A 25,524-nucleotide genomic window follows, 5' to 3' on the forward strand; every position below is an offset into this window, starting at 1 on the left:
TCTCATCCCTTTTCTAAAAGAAACCCTTCAAAACTGCACTGTTGGTACACATATAAGCTTTCAAGCCACACCTATTTAAACCGACTCCATACTTTTTCTTCAAAAGAGCAAGGACTCTCCCTTTTGCCACTACTAGCCCCTCTGTCAAGGATTAATGGGTCGGCCAGGAAGACTTTTAAGCCCTTGTCTTTGCAAAGTGTTCAAAAAGAACAACGAGCTCTCCAAAGCGATGAGTAAACTTTAGGTGAGTAGTGGCAAATTCAATGGTTATTGATGTCCATCTTCCCCTCTAGACCATAAGCTTGTAATGGGCAGGGACCGTGTCTGCTAATTCTGTTGTGTTGTACTCTCCCAGGTGCTGAGTACAGTGTTCTGCACATAGTAAGCACTCAATAAATTCCATCAATTACAAGGTAACCTCCAAAAAAGACACATTCCCTGTTTGCCAACTGCCAACAAGGAACAGAACATTCAGGGAGAACGGTTCTCTGGTGGGTCAGGTCTCATTTCTGATTCTGGGATGGCTCGCGGGTAATGCACTGGAGCCCACCCTAAGGTCAGAAATGCACCTAGATGAGCCTGGCTTCCCCTGCAGCTGTGTGAATTCTAGGTGAGAGGAGGACTAACACAGTCCACCTCCTGCCCAGAGTTTGGGGATCTGGCAGCAACTACCCGGCACCCCCATTTCCAACTCTAGGAATGGGGGCGAGGGAGCCCCGGCTACCGTAGCCTTCCCTCCCTGAGCCCAAACCAGGGTCAGAAACCTAACTTTGGAACACCGTGCCCGCCTTGCTCTGGAAAACCAAATGTGATGGGACAGAGCGTGTGCCCGTGCAAGAGCTGACTACAGTGAGGAAGTGGAGGAACCTTGACACGGTACTAATTTATTATCTATCCATTTCCTACCTGATGAAGAAGAGAATTGTTAGTCAGTCCTTGTGTCCCTGGGATGGCGCCACTGTGTTTCGGGTGAACATTGTTCATAGATGGCAATTTGGCAACCTTGTGGGTTTTGCTACTGTTGTTGATGCTGCTTGAACTGGGTGAGCCTTTTCTTTTCTTTCCTACGAGTTTGTCTACAGGAGTATGTGAATGGGAATAACCGCTGTGCGAATTGACAGTCAGTTCACTGGACTGATGAACAAACGGCCCCAAGGAAAGCGTGGAATCACTACTGTTCACCATCACACTCATCCTCTTAATCGATTCGGCAGGGCCCCTCCCTGATTGGTCATGTCTAAGGCTAACAGAGTTAGCGCGATTAGTCATACAATTGAGACCAACGTTATGGGACGAAGATGTCACTGAAGAATGGTAGGAGGTCCCAGAGTTTCCAGAGTTCACCACACAGTTTTTCCTAAAGGACTCTGTGGAATGAGAAGAAGAGGAAGAAGAATGTGCTAACAACAGGGTACTGCTTTTGCGCTTCTTTCCTGAGCCGCTACTGCTACTACTGGTACTGTTACAGTCAGTACTGCTACCAGCAGACTCCTTAGGTTTAAAAGACTTGCTGGATTTCAGTTTTTGAGGTTTTCTGGACATAGGTGAAGGTACTGAGGAAAGCACTGAAGGTGTTGTGGGGGATGAAGACACTTGTCTTGATTGCATACTGCACACAGGATCCATTGCACTCAAAGCAGCAGGATATGCACTTAGTGTAGTTCCATGTGGTGGCATCGATTTGCTATTCAGAGAGACACAGGATGGGGAAATCAGCCCTGGAAATGATGCAACTGTGGACGATGAAAGAGAACCTGGGGTGCTGACACCACACTGAGACATCGGCATGAGATTTGTCCGGTGAGGAACCCGTACGGAGGCGGCATTACTAGGTGCTGGAGGAATTTTCCTAGAAAGAGATAAAAGGTAATGGATGATTCTCTTTTGCATTTGCATTTTCCCCATAAGGGGCCATTCTGCATGAGTTTCTTACTTTGGATTTTCCCCAAGTTTTCATAAGACAGTGGAAAGGAACCCCATGGCCGTTACACTAAGCCACTACGAGTATCCTACTCGACAACGGCGGGCTGGGCGGGTGAGGGCCCGGTGTCGTCTGCTACCGTGGCGGCCTCAGAGGGATTCTGTGACCACAGACGGCACCCGTTCTCCTTACCGGCTAACTTCCGATGCCCGCCACTGGGCACTAGGGCGGATTGGGCTAAGCTCAAGCCATCGCTACTGCCCAAGCAATGCAAGCACATGATCTGCTGGTGGGAGGACAGACCTTTCCCCTCATCACGCTGGTGTCTGAGCCCTGTTCACCCGGAGGGCGAGAGGCCAGAAAAGGTGCACTTCTGCCTCTTCCGAGACCAAGTGGACAAGCAAGACATTCCTTGCAAGGACGCTCACGTTCAGGCTTACCGTCGGCTGTGCCATCTTCAAACCCGAGGCCAACTCTACAAGTCTTGAATTACCAGCCAGTACAACAAAAGTTACTCAGGTAGATGAGGCATCATATTCCCACCCTGCAGTTCTTGCATTATGCAATATGACCTAAAATCTTTCAATGGTCCATCCTGCCAACCTTCTGAATTGAGAAAAGGTAAGCGAAACAATTTAGAAAGCTTTTTTTGGTCACAGCATCAGCACTGCTGTGTGAGCAGATCCTAAAAAGTGCCACCAGGTGTGGCTCATAAGGGGCTCCCCACCCCACAAACCCTCACCTTGCCATTGCCTGAAAATGACTTCAATAGAAATGTTCTCTATCTGCCCCAGGGGACGATGCAAACCAGGAAAGACAGTACCAGACACCTCAATTCTAAAGACCTATCCTTGCTTAAAATTGATTTTACAAAAATCCACCCTTGGGTGAGCTGGGAGAAAGTGTTGCTTTCCCTTCCTTGGGACATACAGGGATGGGGGGAAAAGGGCTGTCACATTCAAGCACTTCAAAAATAATCCCAGGGCTGGAAGAGTCCTTGAGAGGCCACCCAGTTCATCCTTCCGCTCTCAAGGGGGAAGGCAGCTAAATCAAATCAGTTAGGGTAGAGTAGATCACTTCCTGAGGAAGACACTCCACACCTATTCCCTGTAACCCGTTTCAGTTTTGAAACGCAGCAGCATGGCCTAGTGGATAGGGCATGAACCTGGGAGTCAGAAGGTCATGGGCTCTAATCCCAGCTCCACCACTTGTCTGCTGTGTGACCTTGGGCAAGTCACTTCACTTCTGTGGGACTAAGTTACCTCACTTGTAAAATGGGGATGGAGACTGGGAGCCCCACATGGGACAGGGACTGTGTCCAACTTGATTTGCTTATATCTACCCCAGTGCTTAGTACAGTGCCTGGCACACAGTAAGTGCTTAACAAACCATCATTAATAATCTAGTTGGGAAGTTCATTCTTATGCCTAATTCAAGTTTCCCCTGTTGCAGGTTAACAGCTATCCCCAAATGTCACGGCGCTGTCTAGCTCAGGAACTCCACAGAACACTGCTGCCCATCCAGATACGGTTCTAGCTGGTCTAAAGAAGTTAGGACACTAGAAAAATCCACACCCAGATTACTCTGAGTAATTCTCTTAAGCACAATGGTCAGAGTTCTTCTTGTCTCTGGGAAGGGGCTTAGTCATCAGCAACCACAAGTTCTTGAGGGCAGCTTTCCTTGCTTAGGATGCTCACTTTAAAACTGGAGAACACTCTCCCCTGTCCCCTCACCCACCCCCACCCCCGAAAAACAAAACAAAACAAAAAAACTGCTGTTTGTATTGTATCCCACACTTCCAAGAACTTGGGCTGAAACTGCTACTAGTTTGGGCCCATTTCTAAGTGCCAATTCCTTTTCTGTAGTCATCAAAACAGCTCCTGACCCCACAGGGGATGTTTATGTCCTTTACCAAGGAGCCAATGGTGAAGGCATTTCTCCCCCTCTTTCCTTTTACCTATCACAAGGACAGGTAGATGGTTAAGCAAGCTCGACTGATTTACACCTTATCAATCAAGAAGCAGCAGCATGGCTCAGTGGAAAGAGTATGGACTTGGGAGTCAGCGGTCATGGGTTCAAATCCAGGCTCTGCCACTTTTCAGCTATGTGGCTTTGGGCAAGTCATTTAACTTCTCTGTGCCTCAGTTACCTCATCTGTAAAACGGGGATTAAGACTGTGAACCCCCCGTGGGACAACCTGATCATTTTGTATCCTCCTGAGCACTTAGAACAGTGCTTTGCACATAGTAAGCGCTTAACAAATGCCATAATGATTATTATTATTATTATCAATGGTATTTATTGAGTGCTTAGTACAGTGCAGATGTACTATGTACCGAGCACTGTACTAAGCACTTGGAAGAGTACAATATAACAGCGTTGGTAGACAAGTTCCCTGCCCACAAGGAGCTTACCTTATGTCAATCAAGTATTCAATCAAGGGTATTTACTGAGTGCTTACTGTGTGCAGAGCCCTGTACTAAGCGCTTAGGAGAGTACAGTACAATAGAGTATACAGACATGATCCCAGCCCACAAGGAGCTTTCACACTACAGTTTACTTCTTATAGGACAACTTGGCTTTTTCAGACACTTCCAGGCTCTCAAAGGGAATAATCTTGCAGAAGGCCAATCTGGCACAAAAAGCGACTAATAACTTCTTGTGGTTGACTGGGTTGAGTCAGCATACTCATAGTCAACTTAGCCCAAGTCAGGGTTAGGACCACTTTGGATAATTACAAATAAAACAAAGAGGTCCAAGTCTTACAGTCTACCAGGAAGACTGGCAGAACAAACAAAAAACTGAAAAGCCGATTTCTGAAAGCTTTAGAGCCTTTCTGGGTAAACTGATATGCCCAGTCAGTGGATCTGATTAAGACATCTGAAGTCCACATAACACATGTTCAAAGATTTTAAGAATAAGACACCCTTTAAGGTAAACACGAAAGGTCAAAGATTTCCTTCCTGAACAGAGCAGATAGTCTGTCCAGTAGGTGACAAGGCAAAGATAGGTCCAGTCAACTCTTAATTGTTCGGGACTGATTTTGTAGTTTGTGAATTACTGCAAGTTTAACAACAATCACCACTGTGAGAACCAACAGCAACAATAATTTTAAAAGCATACAAAGCTGGGGCTAAGGAGACCTCAATCAAAATCAATGGATGAAAGAGCACTTGGTTTCTACTCACTTCCACATCTGGGCGTTGAGATGCTTGTCTACCATGGAGTTAAGGGCACATCGGATATGGTTCCACTTCTTATCAAACACATAGTAACCTCTTCCAATCTGTTGACTCCCAAATGTGCAAAACTGGAAGACAGACAGGCAATTCAACACTTTGAAATTTTCCCAATGAAGAAAAGTTTTTATATTTTAAGAGAGATCATCAAATAAAGGCTTTGGGTTGGACTACTGCTGCTGCAGGCTTCAGAATGCCTTCGACATGCAAAGAAGAACTCCTCCTGGTATAAGATAAGGAGAAGCACAAAATCTTCACCAAACCGTCATCACTAAATGCAGAATTTGGGTTGCTGCCGGATGCCGCTTTATTCTCTGGAAGCTTTGTTGCCTCATTGATATTCTCATTACTGTCTTCCCCACCATACATTTAAAAACAAGACATTGCCTTGGAACTTACAGATGCTGGCTGAGGGTGATGATCAGCATAAAGACAATCCAGTTTTTCAACAGGCTCTTCTTTTTCATCACCTTTTTCATCACCTTCTCCCTCATCACTGGATATCCGAGACCCTGGTTCAGTGGCAGGCATGGGAGGATGGGGAGATTCATGGACTGATGGAGAGTCAGTAGGGATGTTCCCACTGTATTGAGATGAACAGCCTGGGGGCCTTGATAAGTAAAATGTGGGTGATGAGTCAGATCAGTGCTTAAAACAGTTCTCAGCGCTTAGAACAGTGCTTGGCACATAGTAAGCGCTTAACAAATACCAAAATTATTATTTCATTTCTAGGCCGTATTTAAGTGAATTATAGGAAAAGTTAACCGATGCCACACGGTAGGCTTGATCTAGCCTTGGGTAGAAGGGCATTACTCGCTCCCTACTTGGAGAGAAACCGATTCATTTAGACTATAGGGGCCCGGCATATACACAAAGGAAACAAGGCATGTGTTAATACACACCTTGTCCTCGTGATTCGGGTAGGTTTAATAGTTTATTTGGGGTGTTAACTGGGTATTTCTATAAATGCTACTGAAAACAGACAGTTAAATATCATAGACAGAGTTTGGTAGGCCAGCTATTCATCAGCAAGGAAAATGAACAAGTCCATTATGCTATAAAAAGGGACTCTGAAACTGTGCTGTCTCAGATAATTCAAGAGAAACCTCACTGTGACCACCCACCTTCCCTCTTCCACGTCAGCTTTTGAATATCCCAGCCCAAAATCCCAACGGAAAAAAGGACAAAAGATGGACCCTAAACACATATTACAAAGCTACATTAATTTCCCCCCTTAATTTTCCCTGGAAATGGTTGATCCGCAAAGGATTTACAACCTTTCTGGCTTGCAAGAGACAGATGGGATGCTGCTTCAGTCCAATATCCATCATATCAATATTAAATTCACCTATGGCGGTTAACATTTTATGCACAGAAAATAGTGAAGAACGCTAATTGTCATTTATTTTACTGCTTATCGGCCCTTTTGGAGAAGACTGGTCTAAAAAAAAAAAAAGGTCTGTGGACTGATCACATTCTCTAGTCATCTGCACAGCTCACCGTGGAAGACTGGGGTTATGAGGCTTGGGTTTGTTAGGTACTAAAGGCTTTGATTCGGAAGGAATCACTCCGTGAGCATTTGGGTGCAGCTCTTGTGACGTCTTAGAAGGGGAGGGATGTGGTTCCCTGAGAGGTGGCATCTGCTGCTGCTGCTGCTGCTGCTGCTGGTCCGAATGTCGAAGCAATTCCTTTTCCCTGGTTTTACTTTTGTGCTCGGCTAACAATACATCAAATCGCTTTCTTCGGCCCTGCACAGCTCTCCTCTGGGTTAAGGAATGTGTCTGCAAATCAAAGAGCAGAGAGATACAAATTTCTGAGTCCCTGATGATCCTAACTTTGTGCTTCAGTTCACTCATCTGAAAAATGGGTATTCCATACCTGTTATCCCTCCTACTTCGGCTGTGAGCCTCATGTGGAGCCTGATGATCCTATATCTACCCCAGCACTTGCACTTAACAGATACCACAATTATTATCATTATCATCATCATCATCATCTGTGGTTATGTCTTTCTGCAATTACATGAATAACATTTTTTTATGGTATTTGTTAAGTGCTTACTATGTGCCAGGCATTGTACTAAGCGCTGGGATAAATACATACTAATCAGGTTGCACATGGTCCCTGTCCCACACTCATTCATTCACTCATATTTATTGAGCGCTTATTGTGTGTGGAGCACTGTACTTAGTGCTTGGAAAGTACAATTCAACAATAGAGACAATCCCTGCCCACACCAGGCTTACAGTCTAGAAGGGGGAAGACAGACATCAAAACAAGTAAACAGGCATCAATAGCATCATTATAAATAAATGTAATTATAGATATATATACACATCAGAACAAGTAAAACAGGCATTAATATAAATAAACAGAATTACAGATACATATATACACAAGTGCTGTGGGGGGGGGTGGGGGGTAGAGCAAAAGGAGTGAGTGGGGGTGACGCGGAGGGGAACGGGAGCTGAAGAAAAGGGGGGTTTAGTCTGGGAAGGCCTAGTCTGGGCTTTAAAGGGGGGAGGTGTGATTGTTTCGCGAATTTGAGGAGGGAGAGTGTTCCAGACCAGAGGTAGGACATGGGCCAGGGGTCAACGGAGGGACAGGCAAGAATGAGGCACAGCGAGAAAGTCAACATCAGAGGAGTGAAGTGTGCAGGCTGGGATGTGGAAAGAGAGAAGGGAGGTGAGGTAAGCAGGGGCAAGGTGACAGAGAGCTTTGAAGCTAAGAGTGCGGAGTTTTTGTTTGATAAGGAGGTTGATAGGCAGCCACTGAAGATTTCTGAGGGGGGTGACATGCCCAGAACGTTTCTGTAGAAAGAGAATCCGGGCAGCAGAGTGAGGTATGGACTGAAGTAGGGAGAGAGAAGAGGTTGGGACGGTTCATGGGGTTCACAGTCTAATTCCCCATTTTACAGATGAGGTAACTGCGGCACAGAGAAGTGAAGTGACTTGCCCAAGGTCACACAGCAGACAAGTGGCAGAACCAGGATAAGAACCCAGGTCCTTCTGACTTCGAGGCCTGTGCTCTAACTCGAGATTCTAAATTACTAGGCAGGTGAGTTAAAGCAGTAAAGAAGAAAGAATATGGGGAGAGTTTTATGTGATGAAGGAGACTGATAAAATATGCAGCATCATAGCACTGAATGCCATATTTTCAATCCAATGTTGATTGTCTTGGAAAAATAAAGTTGCCTTGTGGCATTTTATTATTTTTACGAACTTGAAATTTTTCTTAATTTATTAATAGGTTCAAACACAACTGAGCTTGCTCCATGTAAAAAAAAAACTGGGCGCCTTAGGGAAGCAGCATGGTCCAGTGAAAAAGACCATGGAGCTGGGAGTCAGGAGAATTGTGTTTGGTTCCACCTCTACCATTTTCTAGGTTTACCATGTGACCCTGAATAAGTCACTTAATCAATCGGGGCCTCAGATGTGTCATCTATAAAATACTTGCTCTGCCTCCCTTTTGTACTGTGTGTGATTCCTTGCAACAGTGACTGGGTCCAATCTGATTACCTTATATCTATCTACCTAGTGCTTAGCACAGTGCTTGCATTAGTCAGTGCTTAATAAATACCACCATCAATATTATTAGGGGCACTGGGGTCACCAATTCAACAGATAATTTGATAGAGGAATAAAGGAAGGCCATGGAAGGTGATCAAAACATGAAAAGACTTGAGCCACAAGTAAATATGTAAACATGTAAATCACATGTAAATATATATGCGCTTATGTCTTCAATGATGGTTAAACATAGTGATGGAGCTGGTAGCGGATGTGAAGATGGTTTTACCCAATGTAGTTTTCATCCCTTAAGTACCAGTTTCACAAATCAGGGATGAACTTAAGATACACTGTTCAAACTCCATTTAAAGTACATCATAAAATATGAAGCAGAACAAAACATTTAAAAAACACATTTCCTCCTTATTTAGTAGTAGCAGTAGTGATAGTGTTTGCTGAGAGAAAATGCACAGGTAGGAATGAAACACGGTTCCTGGCCCTTGGGGCGGGGGGGCTCGCAATGTGGTACATCCAATGTATTCAGTTTGCTAATGAATTTGGCTGCACCATAAAGTGAGCATTTTTAAAATGGTATTTGTTAAGCACTTACTATGCTCCAGGCACTATACTAAGTGCTGGGGTAGATACCAGCTAAACAGGTTGAACACAGTCCACATCCCACATGAGACTCATGGTCTCAATCCCCATTTTACAGATGAGGTAACAGGCACAGAAGTTAAGTGACTTGCCCAAGGTCACACAGTAGACAAGTGGTGGAGCCTGGATTAGAACCCAGGTCCTCTGACTCCCAGGCCCATGCTCTCAAAAATATGCAAATGTATTAACCTTGTGAATACTATCCTCTTCTGCCTACTTAACTATACGTAAAGTATGGATTCTTAGGGCTTTACCCTTTCTTGCTCCAGTTCCTCCACCCAGATTTGTTTGTTTTATTAATTTGGGTTTAACTCCAAACCGCTCCCAAATCATCTATGTCCCTTTAGCTCTGCCAAGTCTATTGCTTGCAGTTGCTCCATCTCCTCCCTCCAAGCCAGAATAGCTCCTCCCCTTTCTCTTTCCTCCCCACCCCTTCTTCTTCCCCCACCTCCCTTTCCTCTGTCTTGGAGACTGAATAGTCCCCATAGGCGAGACTACTGTGCTTTTGCAGTGTTCTTCCTCTGCTCCTCCACCTATCAAGGGCTCTAGTTCATTCTTCAGTTCTTGCTACTTTCCATGCCACCAATCCAGCTCCCCCAATTGCATCTCAAGTACGTAGCACTGGTGCTGTCCCCTCCCTCCATTCCCTTTGCAGGGATCTCTGGAATTGGGGAATCACTTTATAACAGTTATTTTAAAACTTTTAAAAAAACCACTTTAATCCAAATAACCCCTCAAATGAAATCTTTAGAGCAGCAAAAAACAATATTGTACTTATATATAATGCATCCAAAGTTTTCATGGGTTATGCAGCTCTCAAAATAGGTAATAATCCACAAGAAATATACATGCATCAAAGATCAGAGAGAAAACAAAGCCAAAGCACTCAGAAGCCCATTTGGTTTCTATTCACTATTTGTGATCACAAAATACGGAACATGGCCCAATTCCAATATCTAAATTAAGACTAAGTGTACCTCATATGAGCTCTCTGCTTTTAGAGCTTCAGGTCTGAGTTCAGGTCTGAGCTTCCCAAAGTCACTCCCCCCCTTTCTCCAACCCCCCGGCTATCAACGCTCTCCGCTACTCTCCCATCCTTCCCAGCAGTATCCTCAGAGGAGCTCTCCTCCCTCCTCTCAAGTGCTACTCCAGCCACCTGTGCTTCTGACCCCATTCCCTCTCATCTCATGAAATCTCTCGCTCCGTCCCTTCTCCCCTCCTTAACTTCCATCTTCAACCGCTCACTCTCCATTCATTCCTTCCCCTCTGCCTTCACGCATGCCCATGTCTCTCCCATCCTAAAAAAAACCCTCTCTTGACCCCACCTCACCTTCTAGTTATCGCCCCATCTCCCTCCTACCATTCCTTTCCAAACTCCTTGAACGAGTCGTCTACACGTGCTGCCTCGAATTCCTCAACACCAACTCTCTCCTCAACCCCCTCCAATCTGGTTTCCGTCCCCTACATTCCACGGAAACTGCACTCTAAAAGGTCACCAATGACCTCCTGCTTGCCAAATCCAACGGCTCATACTCTATCCTAATCCTCCTCGACCTCTCAGCTGCCTTCGACACTGTGGACCACCCCCTTCTCCTCAACATGCTATCCAACCTTGGCTTCACAGACTCCGTCCTCTCCTGGTTCTCCTCTTATCTCTCCGGCTGTTCATTCTCAGTCTCTTTTGTGGGCTCCTCCTCCCCCTCCCATCCCCTTACTGTAGGGGTTCCTCAAGGTTCAGTTCTTGGTCCCCTTCTGTTCTCTATCTACACTCACTCCCTTGGTGAACTCATTCACTCCCACGGCTTCAACTATCATCTCTACGCTGATGACACCCAAATCTACATCACTGCTCCTGCTCTCTCTCCCTCCCTCCAGGCTTGTATATCCTCCTGCCTTCAAGACATCTCCATCTGGATGTCTGCCCACCATCTAAAACTCAACATGTCCAAGACTGAACTCCTTATCTTCCCTCCCAAACCCTGCCCTCTCCCTGACTTTCCCATCACTGTTGACGGCACTACCATCCTTCCCATCTCACAAGCCCACAACCTTGGTGTCATCCTCGACTCCGCTCTCTCGTTCACCCCTCACATCCAAGCCGTCACCAAAACCTGCCGGTCTCACCTCCGCAACATTGCCAAGATCCGCCCTTTCCTCTCCATCCAAACCGCTAACCTGCTTGTTCAAGCTCTCATCCTATCCCGTCTGGATTACTGTATCAGCCTGCTCTCTGATCTCCCATCCTCCTGTCTCTCCCCACTTCAATCCATACTTCACACCGCTGCCCAGATTGTCTTTGTCCAGAAACGTTCTGGGCATGTTACTCCCCTCCTCAAAAGTCTCCAGTGGCTACCAATCAACCTACGCATCAGCAGAAACTTCTCACCCTCGGCTTCAAGGCTCTCCATTACCTTGCCCCCTCCTACCTCACCTCCCTTCTCTCCTTCTACAGCCCAGCCCGCACCCTCCGCTCCTCTGCCGCTAATCTCCTCACCGTGCCTCATTCTCGCCTGTTCCGCAGCCGATCCCCGGCCCACGTCATCCCCCTGGCCTGGAATGCCCTCCCTCTGCCCATCCGCCAAGCTAGCTCTCTTCCTCCCTTCAAGGCCCTACTGAGAGCTCACCTCCTCCAGGAGGCCTCCCCAGACTAAGCCCCCTCCTTCCTCTCCCCTTCCTCCCTCTCTCCATCCCTCCCACCTTACCTCTTTCCCTTCCCCACAACGCCTGTATATATGTATATATGTTTGTATGTATTTATTACTCTATTTATTTTACTTGTACATATTTATTCTACTTATTTTATTTTGTTAATATGTTCTGTTTTGTTCTCTGTCTCCCCCTTCTAGACTGTGAGCCCACTGTTGGGTAGGGACCGTCTCTATATGTTGCCAACTTGTACTTCCCAAGCGCTTAGTACAGTGCTCTGCACACAGTAAGCGCTCAATAAATACGATTGAATGAATGAATGAATGAATTACACTCTATGATTACTTTTGGTGGTGAAGCTTTCTCTTTTTAGTAATATAAAATTTATCCATCGCCTGAAATGAAATGTATACTGATTTATTTTGGAGGAATTTGGAGAAAGTACTGTTTCATTTTGTTAGTATTTTAAAATGGAATATTTCAAATTTAAATGGAATTGACAATCCAATGATAAGCATACAAGAACATAAAATGTCAATACACACAGCGCTCAATAAATACGATTGAATGAATCACACAGCTAAAAATATGCTTTTGCACTTGGATCTGTACCCATTAAGGAGTTGATATTCATCCCACCCTCAGCCCCACACCACTTATGTATGTATCTGTAATTTGTTTTTATTAATGTCTGTCTCCCCCTATAGACTGTAAGCTAGCTCCTTGTGGGCAGGGTACATGTTTACCAACTGTGCTGTACAGTGCTCTGCACATAGTAAGTGCTCAATAAATACCATTAATTGGTTTTTCTGAATTTATGCAACTTGTAATGTATAACTAATAAAACAAATCTAGCGCCTGCTATTAAAGTTTATATAATAAAAAAAAGTATTTTATAAAGGTGCTGTGTGTTTGGCATTGACCTTAGCACTCTACAAAACAAAATGGAGAGAGTTTCAATTCTAAATTCCATTATGGTATTAAGTGCTCACTTTGTGCTAAGCACTGGGATAAGTACAAGATAATCAGATTGAACACAGTCTCTGAACTACTCAGGGCTCACAATCTAAGAGGTGGGGAGAGCATTCATTCATTCAATTGTATTTATTGAGTGCTTACTGTGTGCAGAACACTGTACTAAGCACTTGGGAAGTACAAGTTGGCGACATATAGAGCAGGTATCTAATCCCCATTTTACAAATGAAGAAAGTGAATGGGAGAAGCAGCATGGCCTAGTTGACAGAGCATGGGCCTGGGAGTCAGAAGGTCATGGGTTCTAATCCTGGCTCTGCCACTTGCCCGAGGTCACACAAAAAACAAGTCACCTAATTTCTCTGTGTTTCTGTTACCTCATTTGTAAAATGGTGATTAAGACTGTGAGCCCCAGGTGGGACATGGATAGTGTCCAACCTGATTACCTCGTACCTACCCCAGCACTTAGAACAGGGCCTGGCACATAGTAAATGCTTAACAAATTCCATTAAAAAAAAAAGGAGGACAAGTGACATGTGCAAGGCCATACAGCAGGCCAGTGGTAAAACTGATATCTAGTCCCATTCTCTTTTCACTGTGCCATGCTGCCTCTCAAAATTAAAAAAAAATCTATGAAATGATGAGGTGGTAGACCTTTGATGACAAAAGGGTACTTGTCTTTTAAAATTACACTTAAAATGGTCAGTGGATCAAGTAAATACTTTAAGGCAGTTAACATTTTTCTTCAGTTACTGGCCACATTATTATTTAGATCATAGGAATTCCACACTAATCTTCAAAGTGAATTTTTTTTTAATTTAAAAAGCCCTGTTCAAAATCTCTAACAATAACTGCTTAGGATATAAAGATTTTTAGAATGCCATTCACAGAAACCTGTAAACTAGAATCAATGGATTCTGAAACCCACATTTATTCAAGTTGAGGCTTGAAGTCAGGGAAGCCCTCTTTTCCTTTTCTTCCACCTCCTTCTGCATCGCCCTGATTTGTTCCCTTTATTCATCCTCCCCCCTCACCCAGTCCCATAGAATTTATGTACATATCTGTAATTTATTTATTTATATTAATGTCTGTCTCCGCCTCTAGACTGCAAGCTCATTGTGGGCAGGGAATGTGTCCATCATATTGTTATATTGTACTCTTCCATGCACTTCGTACAGTGCTCTGAATGAAGTAAGCACTCAAATATCGATTAACTGATTCAATGACTGAGGTTATTCACTTGCCTCAAAGGATCACAAAACCACAGCACATTAAGGAAATGCCAGAGAGTATAATGGCAGTTACCAGTAACCACTTCTGGGCAGACAAACATATTTCCACTGAAATGCATTTTTACCTATCAGGAGAGGGGCCTACCTTGCATGTCAAAGACCTAGTGCATGGTTTCTTGGTTTCCACATCAACGACACCACAGTAGATATCAGGATCAAATTCTCTCTCTGTTAAATATACAGAAGCACAAACACAAAACTCTGAAACACAAAAAACTATTACATTGGTCTAAATGCCATTAAGATTATTCACTATGATTTACACTAAAATGCACTGCTGTGTGATTGAGATGCAAAATGCATCTAAAATGTATTGTATCAAATTTTAAAAGATTAGATTTCTCCTTTGTCTCTTTCCCTCCCTCACCCAAGAATCTGAACCAAGATTAAGAGAAGGTTAAGAGAAACTGAACTGATTTAATACACAGATTACGCATAAAGAAAGCAAGATGCTAATGTGTGGAGTATTGTGAAAGCAGGTTTCTCTTACCCTGCTTAGAAGAGTGCCTCTACCTAGCATGTAGTGAAAAATGCCTGAATACCATTAACACTGGATAAATAAGCTCTCAGAATTACAGAGTGAGTGAATACGTTATTGAGAAATTACTCCCTAAAATCAAAAGCAGAAATACTTTACATCAAGTTAACATGCTATGCAAGAGACAGGCCTGTCTTCATTTTACGTATATAGATGATACCTTTATACCCAAACAATAAAAATGATAAAAATTTTATGGTTAATCAAATCAACCTCTCATTTCCACTCTTTAAACAATTTGTGACTGCTGACTGCTCTCTGTTCAATCCAGAATGCCCTTAAGATTTCTGAGGGAACTTATCACAGTAGCAAATACCAAATTACCTGATAATCTTTTATGTAAAAACTTCCTGTTATTTGAATGATCTTCTGGCTTCTTTTCCAAAACTGAAGGTGTAGGGTGAAGACCTTTACCATTCAATATCTGTCCAGGGGAAGGCAAGGGTGGCTTTGGTATTGAGGGACAATTAAGGCCAGTCTTTATTGAGGAACTCACAGTAGTAGAAAAAGTTGAACCAACAGCAGTTTTCAGTAGTGCACCATCTATCTTTGGATGCATCTTTTCCACTTTGACTGATGGTGTCACGCTGCCATAAATGGGGAAATAAAAAAAACAATCAGCTGAATACTGTGTTATTTCAAACAACTATGTGAAAGTGCTACACTGTCGAGGATAACTAGATGGAAAGTATGTTACAAATCACATTCTTGAATATGCAGAACATAATGAAAATACCCCTAAAATTGTGCCCATTTTTCAATTTAATGAACTATTTCTTTCATCAGCATTTTGTTTTCTTACAACCTCAGGACTGAAAGCAAAATTTTACAGTCTTTCCTATATCTATTCTCAGACATGGACTTGGAAGTTTAGCAACTTTAACAACTGAAACAGTTACCCATAGAATTGTATGGCAAGGTGAGCTACATTAAAATACTCCTTTTGTAGACAGAAAAGAACAAGCTGAATTCTGGTGCAAAGCAGGTGCTAGAATGCACTTTGGATTAAATAGGATACAACAGGCAATTAAGGTGATATGCATATTTTAAAAGGAGAGGTCAGAGATAATGCCCAGGAGTAATAAGCAATACCAATAGTCCTTAAGGGTGGTAGGGGGATGGGGCTCACTTTTACTCACACCATCCCAGGTGGTCAAGACTCTTTTTAAAGTGGCATGTTCCCCACTTCCCTTACCTTAGATGGGCAGCCATGTGCTTGAGACTGCAGGGATTTAAACTTACATTACTAGGTTTAACTAAAGCCTGCCTTTACATGATACTGTGGACAAGATTTTTTTTCAGGCAAGGTGGGGGGAGTGGGGGGGGGGAGAAAGGGGGAGAGAGGGAGAGATGGGGGAGAGGGAGAGAGAGAGAGAGAGAGAGAGAGAGAGAGAGAGAGAGAGAGTTGTAGTACAGCAATGGTATTCACTAAGTGCCTACTGAGTACAGGAGATACAACAGGATAAGACACAGCCCTGTCCACAATGGGGAGACACAAAAATATTAAATATGCATATACATTCTTGGAACCTCTAAGTGGTTGCCCACCCACCTCTCCACATCAAATAAAAACTCCTTACCTTCAGATTTAAAGCACTCAATCACCTTACCCCCTCCTACCTTACCTTGCTGCTTTCCTACTACAACCCAGCCTGCACACTTTGTTCCTTTAATGCTAACCTAGTCACTGTGCCTCGATCTCGTCTATCTCACCAACCTTTCATCCACATCCTGCCTCTTGGCCTGAAATGCTCTCTCTCCATATCCACAGATGGTCACTCTCCCCACCTTCAAAGCCTCACTGAAGAGACACGTCCTCCAAGTAGCCTTCCCCAAATAGACTCTCATCTCCTCTTCTCCCACATCCTTCTGTGTCACTCTTGCACTTGAATTTTCATCCTTTATTCATCCTTTCCTCAGCCCCACTGCAATTATATAATATCCATAAACCTGTATTAATGTCCATCTTCCCTTCTAGACTGTAAACTCACTGTGGGCAGGGAACGTGTCTACCAACTCCATTATACTGTATTCTATCCATTAAGCAGTGTGGCTTAATGGATAGAGCACAGGCCTGGGAGTCAGAAGGTCATGGGTTCTAATCCCAACTCCTCCCTCCACTTGTCTGCTGTGTGATATTGGGCAAGTCACAATTTCTCTGTGCCTCAGTTACCTCATCTGTACAAACAGGGATTAAGAGTGTGAGCCCAATGTGGAACAGGGACTGTGTCCAACCTGATCAATTTATATTTACCCCAGAGCTTAGAACAGTGCTTGGAACATAGTAAGCACTTAACAAGTACCTTAATTATTATTATTACTCTCCCAAGTGCTTAGTAAAGTGCTCAGCACACAGTACGCACTCAATAAATACAACTGATTGATTGATGTGATGGAACTGGGATTAGAACCCAGATCCTTTAACTTCAAGGCTCATGTTCTTCCCATTAGGCCACGCTGCTTCTCTCAAATGTTTGAGTGCTTAAGTGGCAGTTGGGGGATCAGAAGGTGAGAAGAGGGGCTTGGGGAAAGGTGTGAGGCTGGAGGCATAAACAGCAGTAAGGAGGCTGGCCTAAGTGTCCAGTCATGACATGAGGATCTGTACCTCTTGAGCATTTGTTATTCATCCCACCCTCAGTACAAAGCACATCCATAATTTATTTATATGAATGTTTGTCTCCCTCTCTAAATAATAATAATGATGGTATTTTTTAAGTGCTTCCTATGTGCCAAGCACTGTTCTAAGCACCGGGGTAAACACAAGGTAATCAGGTTGTCCCACATGGGGCTCACAGACTTAATCCCCATTTCACAGATGAGGCGACTGAGGCACAGAGAAATTAAGTGACGTGCCCAAAGGCACACAGCTGTTAGGTGGTGGAGTCAGGATTAGAACCCATGACCTCTGACTCCCAAGCCTGTGCTCTTTCCACTAAGCCACGCTACTTCTCTAAACTCTAAGCTCCTTGTGTGCAGGGAACATGTCTACAAACTCTGTTGTACTCTCCCAAGTGCTTAGTACAGTGCTCTATAAACAGTAAAAATTCAATAAATATCATTGATTGAGGAGTGCTTGAACCAGTGTGGCTGCTGCATAGGTGGAGAAGAGGGGGCAGATCTACACAATATTTCTGAGGAAAAAATAGTAGTTTTTAGCAGTACACTGGATATGAGAGCAGAGTGATAGTGAAGAGTAGAGGATAATACCAGGGTTCCCGGGAGAATAATAATAATAATAACAATAATAATAATAATTCTGGTATTTGTTAAGCACTTACTATGTGCCAAGCACTGTTCTAAGTACTGGGGTAGATACAAGGTCATCAGGTTGTCCCATGTGGGGCTCACAGCCTTAATCCCCATTTTACAGATAAGGTAACAGGCACAGAGAAGTGAAGTGGCTTGCTCAAGGTCACACAGAAGACAAGTGGCAGAGCCGGTATTAGAACCCACATCCTCTGAGTCCCAAGCCCGGGCTCTTGCCACTAAGCCACACTGCTTCTCTAGAATAGTGATGGTGTCCTCAGAAACTGGAGAAACAAAGTCGATGAGAGGAACTGAACTCCTTGTCTTCCCTCCCAAACCCTGCCCTCTCCCTGACTTTCCCATCTCTGTTGACGGCACTACCATCCTTCCCATCTCACAAGCCCGCAACCTTGGTGTCATCCTCGACTCCGCTCTCTCATTCACCCCTCACATCCAAGCCGTCACCAAAACCTGCCAGTCTCAGCTCTGCATCATTGCCAAGATCCACCCTTTCCTCTCCATCCAAACCGCTACCCTGCTCGTTCAAGCTCTCATCCTATCCCGTCTGGACTACTATATCAGCCTGCTCTCTGATCTCCCATCCTCATGTCTCTCCCCACTTCAATCCATACTTCATGCTGCTGCCCGGATTGTCTTTGTCCAGAAATGCTCTGGGCATGTTACTCCCCTCCTCAAAAATCTCCAGTGGCTACCAATCAATCTGCGCATCAGGCAGAAACTCCTCACCCTGGGCTTCAAGGCTGTCCATCACCTCGCCCCCTCCTACCTCACCTCCCTTCTCTCCTTCTACAGCCCACCCCGCACCCTCCGCTCCTCTGCCGCTAATCTCCTCACCGTGCCTCGTTCTCGCCTGTCCCGCCATCGACCCCCGGCCCATGTCATCCCCCGGGCCTGGAATGCCCTCCCTCTGCCCATCTGCCAAGCTAGCTCTCTTCCTCCCTTCAAGGCCCTACTGAGAGCTCACCTCCTCCAGGAGGCCTTCCCAGACTGAGCCCCTTCCTTCCTCTCCCCCTCGTCCCCCGCTCCATCCCCCCATCTTACCTCCTTCCCTTCCCCACAGCACCTGTATATATGCATATATGTTTGTACATATTTATTACTCTATTTATTTATTTATTTTACTTGTACATATCTATTCTATTTATTTTATTTTGTTAGCATGTTTGGTTTTGTTCTCTGTCTCTCCCTTTTAGACTGTGAGCCCACTGTTGGGTGGGGACTGTCTCTATATGTTGCCAACTTGTACTTCCCAAGTGCTTAGTACAGTGCTCTGCACAGTAAGCGCTTAATAAATACAATTGATTGATTGATTCAGTTTTGGAGATGCTGAGTTTGAGGTTTCAAAGCCTTCAAAGCCCTACGAAAATCACTCCTCCTCCAAGAGGCCTTCCGTGACTAGGCCCTCATTTCTCCCAATTGCTCTCTCTTCCACATTGCCTATGCACTTGGATCTATCTGTAGCCCTTAAGAACCTGATTATTTACCCCCAGCACTTAAGTACATATCCCTGTACTCTCCCATTCTCCCATCAGTAATTTATTTTAATGTCTGTCTCCCCCTCTAGACCATGAACTCCTGCTTTGTTCTCTCCCTAGCGCCTAGTACAGTGCTTGCCACACAGTAAGCGCCTCAACAAATACCACTGACCGATTGACTGATGAATGAATGAATCCTCATGGAGATGTCCTGGAAGAAAGAAGAGTTGTGGGAATGGATATCGGGGAGAAGTCAGAAAAGAGAAGTAGATTTATAAATCATCTGCACAGAGGTGGTGCCAGAAGGTCATATTAGCAGATGAGTTCCCCAAGAGATTGGGTGTATAAGCAGTGTGGCCAAGGGGGAAGGGCAAGGAACTGGGAGTCAAGAGACCCGTGTTCGAGTCCCAGCCCTACCTCTGGCAAGCTACTTAACCTCTCTGGGCCTCAGTTTTCGTAGATGTAAAATAGAGATGATAGACTGTAAGCTCCAAGAGGGATAAGGATTACAATTGATCTCATAACCTTGTTTCTAACCCTTTGATCCACAACAATAAGCACTTAATACATTCTTTATTGGGGAGAAGAGCGAGAGATCAAGCAGAGAACTTGGCAGGACACCCACGATCAGGGGATGAGAGGTGGAAGAGGAAAAGAAACCGAGAAGGAATGGTAGGAGAGGTAGGTGGCAAGACCAGGATTATACTGCGCTGGGGCAAGCCAGATCAGATAGTGCGTGCTGGCGAGTGTGCATGCATTCACACAATGTCTCATGAGTTCATAATTCTCAGTGAAAATTTGTATTCAATCTACCAACAGCAGGCAGTGGATCTCCCTGGGAGAGACGTTGGGGGGGGGGGGGGGGGGGGGGGGGCAGGAAGAATGGGGTTTTGTTGTTTGCATATTTCTGCTCTACTATGCTGTACAGTGAAGAACCAGGGAGAGAGCTCTGTCCATCCCCTGAAAAAAAAAATGAATCTGGGCTCTGGAGACTTTCTTCCCATGTTCATGAATTGAACTTTCGGCAGCAGCAAAAATGTAGGTATACTTTCTGTTTTCTCTCAAAGTAGACACTCTTGGAAGTTCTATGCTTACCAGTGATAAAGTTTAAACCATTGTAATATACTCACATTTTATCATGGGAAATTTTGCTATGCTGCATAGGATGCATTGGCCTATTGTTTCCACTGAGCTGCAGCTTTTCTTTGGGTGATTTCAACAACTTGGAATTGGATGATGATAACGATGCACTAATAATACCTCCACTGCATGAGCGACTACTTCCACTTGCACTGCTACCTTTGCTTTTTGAAGACAGTGAAGAAAAGATGGAAAATACTGAAGAAGATGGACTAATCAAAGAGGACTTGCTGGAGGAGCTATGTCTTCTTTCTGTGAAGAAAGAAAACACACACTTGAGCAAATTTTTATTTTTCATAGCGGGACACAGTTATGCACATAAAAATATAACAATCTGTCAATACCAATAACGATTGTATCATCATCATGGGGAATAGTTTTTTGGAATTCACTACCATTCCAGAACGCACACCTACCTTGGACTCACATTTCCCTTATTATTTTTAGTTTTTGCTAGACTAGGAATGTTTAAGCAAAAAAACCCCCCTCAGAGTAGTAATGTACCATTTTACTTATTCATTTGGCGAAACACTTGTTTTCTCTTCCTCAAAATGCCCTCATTTTTAAGTTCTAAATATATAAAAACCTAGTGTTAATATCCCTTTGTGATTATTCACTAACATACGCTCTGGGCATGTTACTCCCCTCCTCAAAAATCTCCAGTGGCTACCAATCAGCCTACGCATCAGGCAGAAACTCCTCACCCTCGGCTTCAAGGCTCTCCATCACCTCACCCCCTCCTCTCCTTCTACAGCCCAGCCCGCACCCTCCGCTCCTGTGCCGCTAATCTCCTCACTGTGCCTCATTCTCGCTTGTCCCGCCATCGACCCCCGGCCCACGTCATCCCCCTGGCCTGGAATACCCTCCCTCCACACATCCGCCAACCTAGCTCTCTTCCTCCCTACAAGGCCCTACTGAGAGCTCACCTCCTCCAGGAGGCCTTCCCAGACTGAGCCCCCTCCTTCCTCTCCCCCTCCTCCTCCTCTCCATCCCCCCCCATCTTACCTCCTTCCCTTCCCCACAGCACCTGTATATATGTATATATGTTGGTACGTATTTATTACTCTATTTATTTTACTTGTACATATCTATTCTATTTATTTTATCTTATTAATATGTTTTGTTTTGTTCTCTGTCTCCCCCTTCTAGATTGTGAGCCCACTGTTGGGTAGGGACCGTCTCTATACGTTGCCAACTTGTACTTCCCAAGCGCTTAGTACAGTGCTCTGCACACAGTAAGCGCTCAATAAATATGATTGATTGATTGTTCTAGACTGATCTACCATTTCCTTTTTCGCATTTGTACTGAATTTTCCATCAATTTCACTCCCTTTTAATAATGTGATAAGACCACAAAACTTATGGTCAAATGGAAGTGTACAACATAAGGATGCCAAATAGCTACACCAATTTCTAGTGAGGAAGAGAACCAAAAGTTGAAGTGAGACATTCAGGTTTCACGGACACCTGTGCATACACACCTCAACTTTGAAATAACTAACACGGTACATGGAGACACCAGCTTTTCCTTAAAAAACTATTGCCTTCTCATTAATAGATGTGTCATGGGAATTTGCAATTATTTCAAAGTGAAGCATCTGAAAACATCCAATGAAATATTTTTGTGACTTTCTCATATCAAGTATAACTACTCTAAGTTAACTTTCGGGGAAAAGTATTTAAATTATATATTTCATTTTTAAAAGAAATGTGATCCAATACTAAGTGTCTCACATATTTATTCCATTATAGGCATCGCACTACAATTTTTCCAGATAAGCATATAAGGTTCAGCCACAAACATCCCTCCATCTACCATTGCCCAATTTATGTACTTTGGTAGTGGCAAGGATACCTGTGTTGCTTTAATCAATCAATCAGTCAATCGTATTTATTGAGCGCTTACTGTGTGCAGAGCACTGTACTAAGCACTTGGGAAGTACAAGTTGGCAACATATAGAGACAGTCCCTACCCAACAGTGGGCTCACAGTCTAGAAGGGGGAGACAGAGAACAAAACCAAACACATTAACAGAATGAAATAAATAGAATAGATATGTACAAGTAAAATAAATAAATAAATAAACAGAGTAATAAATATGTTCAAACATATATACATATATACAGGTGCTGTGGGGAAGGGAAGGAGATAAGACGGGGGGGGGATGGGGGGGCGAGGGGGAGAGGAAGGAGGGGGCTCAGTCTGGGAAGGCCTCCTGGAGGAGGTGAGCTCTCAGTAGGGCCTTGAAGGGAGGAAGAGAGCTAGCTTGGCGGATGTGCGGAGGGAGGGGATTCCAGGCCAGGGGGATGACGTGGGCCGGGGGTCGACGGCGGGACAGGCGAGAACGAGGCACGGTGAGGAGTTTAGCGGCAGAGGAGTGGAGGGTGCGGGCTGGGCTGTAGAAGGAGAGAAGGGACTTCTCTCTTAATACTTGCTATTTGATGGCTAATAGCTCAGCAATGGTTTAAGAGGCAGAGAAAGAATCCATGCATAGACCTTGACAGAATGGTTATCTTAACTATACACAAAATTGACCAGTCAGCTCTAGTGACTAAATTCCAAATAATTTATTCCTAAATAAATTTATTAAGTTAGTAATTTATGAGCATCTTCCAACTTTTTTTCTGAAATGAAAGAGGTACGTTTAAATATTAACATACATGCCGACTGAGTTTTGAAAATTATTCATCTTTAATCATTCCAGTCATCTCCTCTTTGATTGACCAATACAATTATCTTTGTTAGAGTTGTTTTTCAGATAACTCTTGAGTGATGCCAACTGAAATAGCCATGTCATCACTGCTGCTGGCAAATCAGATCAATGTGTAAAATGGGTGACAAAGACCCCTGATACATCATTTTTCCTTTCAGGAACTGCAGTACAGTAAAAGTTGGTTAATCAGCTTTTACCGACTGGAAAGCTCTAGAAACCAACTGAATAATATCCCATGATACAATAAGATGGATATTTTACTCAACACACCTCCTGCTGGGTGGAAGCCACCCCCAACACGACCGCAGGGCTGATACGGCCAAGCTGTAAACATCTCCTCTGTAGACTTCAGCCTAAATTTGCCTTGGGATGCCTGGGCTAGGCAAACAAGTTGGTCTGATTAGCAAAGGGCATCATTCGATACAGACAAAGAGCGGGCAAGATGGTCATGAGAAGTGTCTGTATGAAGATGGACTAAAAGGATTAGGACTCTTCACTTTAGAAAGAAACAGACTGAGGGGGAATATGACTAGAGTCTACAAACCCAGAAAGGGGATGACTACACTTTGTTGTTCACCAGAGCCCTCGTGAACGTGAGGGGGAGGGCGTTCACTGAAGTTTGAAGGCTGCAAGTATAAAGAAAGAGAAACCAAGAAAAACACATCTTCATAAAGCAGATGCAAAGCACATTAATTTTGTTACTGCAGGACGTCGTGCAGGATGAAAATATCTTCAAAGTTCAGAAGTGACTGTTAGGAATATAGAGGGCAACGTTAAGGATAGCCGATGGTCTATCCCTAACTATTAGGTTGGATACCAAGGAAGACAACCACCACATACTTCGTACAAGCATCCTGTTCCCTCTGCTGGGCGACAGAACGCTGGGCTAGATGGACCACTGGTGTGGCCCAGTAATGATATTTTATGTTCCATGGTTTCCTTAAGCTTCATCTTTAGGCTTTAGTGATGCCTCCTCAGCCTAGTCTTGTGATAACGATGAACAATTTTTTTTCATTTGCCTTGACAACACCTTTCATGATGTTATAAACTTTTAAACCTCTAGAGGCCAGAGTCCCAAGTACTGATGATGATGCCCTCTCCGTTTAGTCTTTTCAGAGGGCTAATCTCTGAAATGTATCCTCCTCTGGAAGCCTGTCCACCTCCCTCTTCATCTTCGTTGCCCACCTCTGAAACTTTTCCAGCTCTCTCATGTCCATCCCAAGATGGGAGGACCAGAAGTGGCCAGAGCATTTTGGGTGCACATTCACTGGGTTTTCATATTTACAAAACTTTCCCTTTGGGTTTGTTTTTTATGCTCTCCCTAATTATGTCTAGCATTTTGTTGGACGTTTTGGAGGCTGCTGCACTTTAAGCCAATACTCTGAAGGACCATTCAACAAGGAAGCAGTGTAGTCTAGTGGATAGAGCATGAGCCTGGGAGTCAGAAGGACCTGGGTTTTAATATCAGTTCTGCCATTTGTCTGCTAGGTGACCTTGGGCAAGTCACTTCACTTCTCCATGCCCCAGTTACCTCACCTGTAAAATGGGGATTAAGACTGTGAGCCTCATAAGGGATAGGGACTGTGTCCAACCTAATTAACTTGTACCTATCCCAGTGCTTAGAACAGTGTGACACATAGTGCTTCACAAACACCATAAAAAGGGACTTTAAAACCTCTTTCTAGAGTGATGACACAGCTCAGAGCCCAGCACATCTAGTTTTCTTGAACTATATTTTTCATCTTCCACTTATTCGCCCCCTTGTCTAGTTTCCAGTTTTCCATTTTATCCCTCTCTGCTAGCATTTCATCACCCAGCATGTGCTCAAGAAATACTGTTGATGATGACGACAGAAAAGCTTCATCATCAGCAAACTTGAATACTTCACTGAGCAACCCTATACGGGGATAATTGACGGACATGTGAAACAAAACCAATCCCATGAAACAAAACCAATCCCAGCTCTGATTCCTGAGGGCTGGCTTTTTTTTTTTAACAGTTCATCATGAAAGTTGGCTACTTAAAATCCATTGCTTTTGCTCTTTATGTTTCAGCCACTTTTCTATCTGATGGGACAGTTCCTCTAATCCCGATTATGCAGTTGTTTTAAAACCTTTGTTGTGTCAAGATCTTCTGAAAAACCAAATTCAGTATA

At 44.0% G+C, this 25,524-nt stretch overlaps 1 protein-coding gene across 1 annotated transcript in view; it reads right to left on the bottom strand.

The window, feature by feature from the left end:
• Positions 1 to 25,524, bottom strand: part of ATXN7 (ataxin 7) — a 123,157-nt gene that overhangs the window by 2,991 nt on the left and 94,642 nt on the right. The window contains 7 exon segments of the mRNA XM_038740426.1: positions 907 to 1,849; positions 5,110 to 5,231; positions 5,560 to 5,770; positions 6,661 to 6,941; positions 14,322 to 14,404; positions 15,099 to 15,361; positions 20,647 to 20,908. Coding sequence (XP_038596354.1) covers positions 907 to 1,849; positions 5,110 to 5,231; positions 5,560 to 5,770; positions 6,661 to 6,941; positions 14,322 to 14,404; positions 15,099 to 15,361; positions 20,647 to 20,908 — 2,165 coding nt within the window.

This window comes from Tachyglossus aculeatus, chromosome X1 (assembly GCF_015852505.1).
Source record: "Tachyglossus aculeatus isolate mTacAcu1 chromosome X1, mTacAcu1.pri, whole genome shotgun sequence".
Taxonomy (NCBI): Eukaryota; Metazoa; Chordata; class Mammalia; order Monotremata; family Tachyglossidae; genus Tachyglossus; species Tachyglossus aculeatus.